This window comes from Lutjanus erythropterus, chromosome 10 (genome assembly GCF_056507025.1).
Source record: "Lutjanus erythropterus isolate fLutEry1 chromosome 10, fLutEry1.hap2, whole genome shotgun sequence".
Lineage (NCBI taxonomy): Eukaryota > Metazoa > Chordata > Actinopteri > Lutjaniformes > Lutjanidae > Lutjanus > Lutjanus erythropterus.
In genome coordinates this window covers 24,628,521-24,638,280 of record NC_139326.1, presented here as the reverse complement: position 1 = coordinate 24,638,280, position 9,760 = coordinate 24,628,521, and the positions used below count along the sequence as shown (strand labels likewise).

At 43.5% G+C, this 9,760-nt stretch overlaps 1 protein-coding gene across 1 annotated transcript in view; it reads left to right on the top strand.

Moving 5' to 3' along the window:
* The first annotated feature begins 1,305 nt into the window (after positions 1-1,305).
* The window catches only part of grid2 (glutamate receptor, ionotropic, delta 2), a 593,815-nt gene continuing 585,360 nt past the window's right edge, over positions 1,306-9,760 (top strand). The window contains exon 1 of the mRNA XM_084728739.1: positions 1,306-2,305. Within this exon, the coding sequence (XP_084584865.1) occupies positions 2,218-2,305 (88 nt within the window). The 5' untranslated portion in view covers positions 1,306-2,217. The remainder of the gene's footprint in view (positions 2,306-9,760) is intronic.

The following is a 9,760-nucleotide window of genomic DNA, read 5'->3' as shown; positions in this document are numbered from 1 at the left end:
AAAGGTGTAAAACTCATCTATATTAATCAAAGATCTGTTTCCTGCTTTGAATGTCTTATACTGTGGAATTGAATCAGTGTGACCATGAAGAAACAAGTCACTTGTTTACAATTTCTGTCCTGAGAAGAAAAAAAAAACTTTAGTCTATAGAAAGTGAAAAATAAATAGCATATCTCCTCTCAGTGTTCTGAAGTCAGTCATTTGTTCAATATCACTGATATCCAGACCACATTTTGTAAGTATTTCATTTTGATGCAAGCACAAACATTGGACACTGCAATGTTGAAGTATTCCATCTTCTTCTTTTATCTTTCAATTTATTTATTCTTTTTGTTTATGTTACCTTGGGGTTTTCTTATCTCTGTATTTTCAGTTACGGCTCACTCTCCGAACAAGAGCTGTTCCCCTTCAACGTGAGTGGTTATATAAAGACTTAATAATAAATCAATAGCTTCAAATACGAGGAGTGAGAGCAGCTTTCACAGCATCAGTATCACTGTCAGTTTAATCTCCTATTCCTTGAATGCATACACAACAGTCAGTCCAATGGTAGCCTGAGGCTCCCAACACTCCTAATCCCTAATCCAAGGTCTGGGGCAGATTAAGAGGAACCCTTGGGACTCCAGCCCTTCAGGGAGGCAGGGAAGGATAAACAGATGATAGCAGCAGGGTGTGGATAGAATAGATGGACAGTAGGATGAGAGGATAGTTGGAGGGAAAGAAAATAAGTTTGTACAGGATAAAAGACGGAAATGATGGATGGATACAGAGAAAAATAGCCTATCCCAATATTTGATGTGAGTAAATTAAACTGTAAAAAGGGAAAATGACACGGGATTGTCCTCAAAACACACAACTGCAGGGTAAAGTCTGGATATAAGTTGCTACACCCACGTTATGTGTCATGAGTTATATCCAACCGGCACCCCCATCACCAGCTCTTGTTGAGGTGAGAGGCAGACCGCGGGTCGATGGCTGCCTCAAGTGCCCATGGCAGGGCTAAAATTGACACATTACCCCTCTCTTCATCTGTCTGTCTCTCTGTTACACGTCCCTCTGCATCCCCCGCCCGCCCTCATAGGCACATCTCGACTCTCTGTTTCTCCAAGGTAATTCCAGACAGTAGATGCGCGCCCCGGCTGGCAACTGCTGCTGCTCAGAGTTGCTGCCTCTTTCTCTCTTTTTCTCTCTCCTGGGTCTCCTCCCTCTATCTCCTTCCCTCCCCTCCCCTCCCCTGCCCTCCCCTCTCGCTCTCTCTTTCTGTCTCTCCCACACGGACGCGGCATACCTCCTCTTCACCAGCCACCGTGCGTGCTGGGGCTGACGCGAGTACCCGCATACAGAGTGCGGAGTGCGGAGTGTCGCTGCGCGCATCCTCGGTGAATTTTCCTTCAGATAGCCGAGCCTACGTTTTTCCCTTCCTGACGCAGAGAAGAAGAGTGTCTTTGGAGCTCTCTGTCATTAAACGTGTCAGAGCCGTCTCCATCCCGGTGTCTCTCTCATCTCTACAGGAAACTAGAGACAATTTCGGAATATACCTCTCTGTGGTAATGCCATGTGACAAGGCTTTTCATCATTTGGCATTTCTTCCCTCTCTAACAAAAGTCGTCTATGTGTGTGCTCTGGCGTTGGTGATATTCAAAGAGGGGCTAAGTGGATGAAAAATAAAAAGCTTCTGGTGAAAATGGAAGTTTTGGCCGTTGGCTTGGTCCACTGAGGCTGCTGCTGCTGCTGTTGGTTTGGTGATTGGTGCAGGGGGGGAACTGCGTCGCCAGGTCTGAAAGGCTGGGAATCACGGGTCATTATAGCAAGACCTGCTTTTCAAGATAACTAGGTTTCCCTCACGTCATCGAATGGTTAAAGATTTATTCCTTTAAATGAGCGGCCACATCCTCCAGCCCCTCAGTTCGCCTTAACGCGGCGGCGTTTGGATGCGGTGTGTTTTCTCTGCGGCTCAGCGTCCCTCCGTTCGCCCAGAATATGATTTAATGTTGGGAGGAATTTCAACAGGGTACCAGTTTGTGACTACCCGGGAATCTCTACAGACAAGCATCACACTGAAGAGCATCTCAAGGCAGATTTTACAGGGAATTTCCTTAACCGCCCTACAGATGGACTAAAAAAAGAAGCTTCGTTTCTCGGGATTTTAACTCTGTTCGCTCTCACTCAGAGAGCTGTGGTCTTCTCTGGTTTTGGGGGGAAATATCTCTGGACAACATGAAAGTTATCTCGGCTATGTTGCTCGTTGCCGTTTTTTGGAGCCAGGAGTGGAAGTCGGCGCTCTCGGATTCAATCATCCACATCGGTGAGTTACTGCGCTTTTTCTCTTCTAAATCGCGGCCACAATAAGGCTCTGTGTGCGTCTCTCAGGAAACAGATTGGAGGTTTCAGCCTTGATATGCGCTGCGCTGCTGAAATCACAGCCTTGCTGATGATTTATTTGACGCCCTGTGGTATTTAGTGGGCTTTTTTATGAATGTACAGTATTGCAGTAACGGTGTCGATTACCATACTTGGAAGCAGAATGTTTGGCACATTCACTTCTTTACGTTGCTGGTGAAATAACGAACTAGAGATCTGTTATGCGCCATTATGGACATCGTGTTTCAAATGAAGTTTGCATTTGAGTTGGGGGATTACTGAGCATCATTTGCTTTATAGTCGTTCATTGCAGGTGGCTTATGTCATTAATAGCCTCGTGAATTTAGCAGCAAAGCCATTGAAAGCCAAGTAAAGGGACTGCAACGTTTCCCTAGAATTTCATCTCTAATAATGGCTGTGTGCGCACAGGATGCGCGAAAAACAGGTGGTTTAGGATGGCGTGATGTTGCCCTACATGGCAGAAGGATTACCCTGGATGGAAGCAAATTTTCTACTCATAGATTTTCCAGAAACACAATGGCATTACCACCTTCCATCGTGAGCTACTGCAGTGCCACGAGAAAAAAAAAAAACGCGTTTTATGTCCTAACGTCTTTTCCGCTTTCCACCACCACCAGCAAAGTGTGGCACTGTTGTGTTGAGTGTGATTTCGACATCAGGGAGCGTATTCTTTCAGGCGATGTAGCAGCGCCTCCGGCTCCGGCAGAGAGAGAAAGAGAGGGAGAGAGAGAGGACGCTGGAGAGCGTGTCTTGCAGGATGAGATGAGGACGCGAGGTGGTGGTGGGCACACATAATCGTTGCACAACTCGGTGGCCTCAAATGGGCGATAGACCAGAGAGAGAGCAGTGTGTAGGTGCGTGAGTGAGAGTGACGAGCAGTCACACACACACACACACACACACACACACACACGCACACACACGCACCAGCAGAAAGATAAGCACCTGTCCATGTTGAACTGTTATTTGACCGCATTATGCACATGGCCAAGATCACATCCATATTTTAACAGACACACACTCACTCTATCACACACACACACACACACACACCCACACAACACATTATAAACCACCCAATCTAAGCCACTGCATTAGCCTGCTAGGGGGGGTGACTGGTCTGTTTGATCCACTTAGGCCCTGGCCAGCTGATTTACAGAGCAGACCCCAGGCCAATTTAGCAGCTACCTGGACGCAATTTGCCAAGAGCTGGATCAGTTCGAGGTCTTGTCTGGGCTCTAGACCAAGCTGATGCTTCATATCAGACTTACAACAGCAGCATGGCCAAATGAGGGAGATTTACACAGGTCAAGTAGACAGTGGATGTGTATTATCTAATGTGTACACAATGGAAAAGGTGGGTGGTTTGCCAAATAAACCAGGTTGAAGAAGTTTCTTGTTGTGGAAACATTGGAGAAGAAGCTAGTTATGAAGTAATAGTTAAAATAACCTCCCAATTACCTTTGATTTTGGTTTGAAGATATGCAAATGTTGATTGTACATTTCAGTGCAATACAGTAGGAAGACTGATGCATTGAAGTCACATGAGTGTAAAAGATTTACCCCACAGACAGGGTTGTAAGCTGTGGTTGTAGCACTGCAGGGGATGGCAATGTAATCCACTGGTTCGACAGATCACCCTGTGACTGGGTGGTTTGATTCCAGCAGCTACCACATGTTCTGCAAGTGTCTCACGGCAAGACACCGAAACGTTACCTGCTCACTGACTGTAAGTTTCCTTTGTGTTAGCAATGTGAATAAAATCTTGTAGATATGAGATATCTTTAGGCCTATCAAAACAAAGACATGGCTCTGTAGGAACAAAGTCGGCTAACTACTCTGAGGTTCTTGTCAGCTACAGAAACTGGGGCAAGGTTCTCTATATGTACACTGACTGGTATCTGTTCTTTAAATCTAGGCTCTCATTAGGTTCATGGTATAGACTCCATGAGGTTGACCAATAGAATTTCATTTTACTTGAGGTTTTTGCCATAATGGCACATTAAAACTTGGTTCTTGAAACATTCTTTGAATAGCTAGCTTACTCATTGTGCTGTAGCCTGTGAACCTTTCTAAAAAAACTGAATTTGTTTGGTTTACAGATGACTCCTGACTCATGATCCTGGCTAACACAGAGGCATTTATGAGAAGCTAGAATATCTATTATCATATGCCTATATTAAGCTCTGTGAGTGAGTGTGCAACGGCATAACTGAAAGGTATTCATTAGGGCCCAGAAATACTATAGATGCAGATTGCATACTCAATAACAAACATAAATAGATACAGCCCTTTGATAGCACTCAGTGTCTGGGTTTATCTGTGTGTCTATATTCATATACACATAGCTTGGTAAACATAAAGACAGATAGATATATTGTAGTGCACTGTAATAGACCAGTCAGTTGGTAAAATTAGGCTCTACAGACATGGGATTTACAGGAGTAGCAGCTCTCAAATCACCCACAGTTTGCAACATAATCCATACAAATCCCAGATATATGTTTGAGGAGCAAATTCACGACATGGATAATGAGAAAACCCAGCTATTCCTCCTTGACCCTGTTGTGGAGACCAGGCCAGTGAGTGGTTTCCAATTAGTAGAATAGACAGTGGATGCTGTGTGTAGTTTATTGGTTGGCTGAATTTGTTCCCGGTTAGTTACAACTCCATTTACGCAGCGTGTCATGGGTTACTTTCCCCCACTGCATAAACAAGTGTATGTGCATGTAAGTGTCTGTGTGTGAGTGTGTTTGAGACTAAGGATCAGTGTGGGTGGTTTGTTGGTTGGTGTGATTTCAGTCACTGTGTTTTCTTTTCTGTCTCCCTCTCTCCTCCGCCTTATTTCTAATCAATAGTTCATTTCCCTGCTAGCCACGAGTACTTTGAATCACAACAAAAGGTTGTCACCCCAAAAACAATACTTCTCTTTTCTCATTCTGCCTCCCTCACACAGTCCACCCCTTTCTCATCCCCCTTGTCTTTGCTTCTTCAGCAGAGTTTGGAAACGGCAAATGAACCAGGTTATGGTATACAAGTAGAAGAAAGAGTATTACGATTTGCTATCATTGTTTTCTCACAGAAGATAGTGTAGTTTCAAGGAAGCAGCCACAATAACAATGCAGTGGTTTCCGCATGTCACAATTCAGCAATTTGTAAGCTGAGATAATTCATATCCCTGAAGACCAGTCCATTTTTTTTCACTCCATCTTTTCTCCAACTCATACAGTACTGACCTGTCTGTGTGCGCACGTGTGTGCGCAGATCATATTGACTTAGGACTGCATGAGAAAGAAAAAAAGTACTATACCCAGCAGGCACATCACATTGACATGTCAGAAGTAATCCCTCTTTAATCTCTTTGTTGCTGCTAAAGATGGAATGAGGGAAAGAGAGAAAGAGATAGACAGGCAAAGAGAGATGTATATCAAAGGGAGAAAAGATGGGAGACAGAAAGTGAAAGACAGAGAGAAACCGGGGGGAACAAAGGGAGAGAAAGTAGACTTTGTGTTGTCATCATCTAGGCCTACCATTTTTAGCTAGCTATACTGCAAACCTGCGCCATCCTATCATAGAGTTGCCTTTATTTTGGTGATATTAATGTCAGTGACCGGCAGACTTTTCATCTTGTGCTGTCCAGGCATTAAATGTGATTGAGCTGCTGGGGATCTGGCACTGCCGCCTCACCCGTCTTCCTCTTGCTCTCTTTTTCTCTGTCTCTCTCTAATGATCAGCATGCAGAAGGAAGGGGGGAGTCCGCTTGCCTCTTGGCCCTCACTACATCGTGTGCTGCATGGCAATGGTCCTCTGCTTTATGAGGGCAGTTCGTATGGATTCTGCACGTGTGTGTTAAAGAGAGACAGACATACAGAGACAGAGCATGGAAGTATGTGTGGTTGTGTGCGTGTGCTCTTGATTAGTTACACTCAGAAAGTCACTGTGATTTATGAAGCTAGATTAAGTCCTCACTTTGGAGCCACACTGGTTTTTTAGCCATGCAGTGTGTCAGAGTGCATCCACTGGCTCACCATGCATCACAGATGAGGGAAAGAAGCCAGCAAGAGAGCCTGGCTAACTGGTTCAAATCATGTACTGCTGCTCTCACGCACATCCACGCGCCATTTTCTTACCAACTACTGAGGAACAATATATTAGATTTGTCCTGGCTGTACTTGGCTGAGTTATAATGCTTGGTCTGCGCCTACAGATTAATATAATCTGTAGCTGTTGACACATTGCAAATGCCAAGGGTCTGGAATATTGAAATGAATATAAGGTGGCTACTTGTAAAACAGTTTCTTCATCTAATATAGCCACATTTTACTGATCCCTCTATGGTTATGGTCTTTGTCTCTTATTGCTGCTGGCTAGATCACAGCATGACAGAAATTGAATGAATGAACACTTGGATGAAGAGACAGAAAGGACATTTTTTCTTGCAAGCAATCACCCACAACCACTTTTAAGGTGATGTAATTGTGCAGTTACAAATGGAAGAGAGTCTAAGCTGATTTTGCATGATTTATGTCATGTCGTGCCTTGCTCTGTCATTCCATTGCAGTGTGGCCTGCAATAATGTGATGTTCCCATAGGTTCTCTTGAATGTTATACCTGAAGTCTTAGTAGAGGACTTCATTGGGTTTAATATATCTTGCAGGACACCATGAAACTTGTACAGGACACTGTGAAGAGATGCATTAGAGGAGGTTTCATATGTAAATTAACCATTGCTGAGATTGTTCCATGCTAAAAAAAGGTTCTGGCCAAAAAAAAAGTCAAGTCATTGATAAGCTGCATTCATTATTGTCAATGCATTTCTGAATGTAACTGTTCAACACTTCTCAAATAAAGGACAGTACTTCCTGTGCTGATGGTGATACTGGGTGGAAGAGAAAATACAGAAAATCAGATTCTGAAGATCTAACAGACTCTGCTTTATTCAAGGACTCCACTAAACATTTAAGGCTTGATACCCTTCATAATGGAGGGCAGTGGTGTATATATATGCAAATAAGATTTGAAGAAAGTTTCTCATTATTTGCTGTTTTGCCTGTTGTACTACTTAGTTCGTCAAGTTCGTTGTCTTGGACAACCAAGAAACAGCATGTGTGGCCCCAACATTGGGTTGATGAGTGTGACATCAGACTAATTACTGAGGTCCACTGAGACCCATTTATTGCAGCTTTAGCTCACTGGTGCTGGAGTTTAGCATTCACATTTTGACCCACAACATCTGTGGTTACACAAATGATAGCTAATGTTAGATGACACAGATTTTAGGCTTTTCATCGTCAGATTACAAACTGTAAGAACTGCAAATTATGATTCACTCTATGGATGCACATTAAACAGGTAGTGCATGGACTACATCATGAATGATATACAAAATTAGAACAGTAATTAGTCTTTAAGAGCATTTTACTGAAGATTTCGCCCAAATTTATGTGCAGTCTGTGTGACTGCCAACACACAATTACATAAAACATATTGAAATACTGTATAATAGAAATTAGGGATGTATAATATTGGATTTATGTCAATAATGAATATGCTGATATTCTCCAATGGATTTTGGCTGAATGCTGAATCTGATTCTGATATATGCACACATTTCCCCCCTACCTCTTTCAGGTAGTGGAATTAACATTATTATTTGATGTTGCTATTGGTTTTGAACGCTTCAAAAAAACGACTCGCATCACATGCACATAATTAAATCGTCAACTTCAGCGCGTCACATTGATGTTCATTTTGGGCTAACACGATCAGGGTTGGACCGATTGATGATACTGTCATCCATTGGGATGGCTGACGGTCATCAACCACTGAGCCCTCTACCATCGTAACATCTTCATTTAAAAGCCTTCTGTACTCGAGGTAGAGGTAAGCGATGGGAGACCTACGTCATTTAGATGAAAAGGACAGAGGAAGAAAAAAAGTTGTGTTGTCCTTTGGAGCGCCCAGTTCAGTTAAGGTGATGAGGAGGGGATCAGCCATAGATTATTGGATCTATCCTGTCCCTGAACAGCGGTGATTGAAAGATGACTTCTGTAATTTAGATGGAAAGATTTGAAAGACCGAATGAGAGGTTTCCATTATTTGTGGGGTGAGGAAATAAGGGGGAGAAAGACAGAGAGGGAGATTTGTCCTGGCATGGCCTGGTTTTTCTTTCACTTGGTGCTATTCTGGTCTTTTCCATGGAGAAGGATTTCTAAACATCTCAGTGTGTGTGAATGGCTCTTCCTGCCTGGTTTTGTCTACGAGTTTCACAGCTGTCAACACCGTTTCCGCTTTTGAACTATCAAGTTCTGTTTGTGTGTGCGCGTGCACATGTGTATTTTAATCTGCAGTTATGCACTGGTTCAGGAGGGTGGGGGCTGGGCAGTGTGTATTAAATGCTTCACATCTTTTGAGTTATGTGTCTGAGTGTTGACAGATGTGCTGGTCTACACCATCTTTGACTGTAAAGATTTAACACCTCACCTGTGTGCATGAGCACTGGAGTTTAATGTCTGTGTGTGTGTGAATGTGATTTACAGAGGTGCAGACTGTGCCTGGTTTGTGTATGTTTGTGTGATATTTGAGATGGTTGTGCATCCTCTTGTGAAGGAAAGAGACAGACAGCAGCTCTGACGTCTGTACCTGGTCACTGAGGCAGAACCCTTAACCAGGCCACAGAGACACGGGGAAAGAGAATGTATGTGTGTGTATTTCTGAGGTTGAGATGGACTGACAGGTAGCTGTGAGAAGAAGTATGATTGCTTGTCTGAGGTTGACTGCAGATGTAGGCGAGGAGAGACAGCCCAGCCCTGCCGAAGGTGCTTCATCTCAGCGCAGCATTCAGTGATGCAGGTAGAACAGACCAGATGGCCTGGGAAGGACTTGTACAACTCAGGCCCTTGTTCCCGGATGATTGTATTGTGCGTTTCTGTTTATCCAGTCGACACACGCAGAGTCACACACGCTTAGTGTCGTCTGAGGACAAGAACCTTTGTTGTTCACCAGAACAAGTGTCAGCTTGCTTTTTGTGGAGATTGACTTGAACCACTGCTGTGAGCACAGACACATGCATATAGGTCAGACACACCTTCACACATACACCACACATACACACGTTTATTTATGTCTTTTTTGGGACATTTCATAGACTTACATTCTAACATAGACATACCCTAACTCTACCCCAAAACCACTGCTTGTTTAACCCCAACCTTTGACCCACCCTCAACCACTGACACAAAAATCTGTGTTTTTCAAATTAGGGACATGCTTTGTATAGGCACACTTTAACTCACGCCTTTTGGTTTATACTCTTGCCATTATGTTTTAAATAAAGATATTTTCACACCTTCTCAGTGTGTTGTTTGAGGAACAGCTA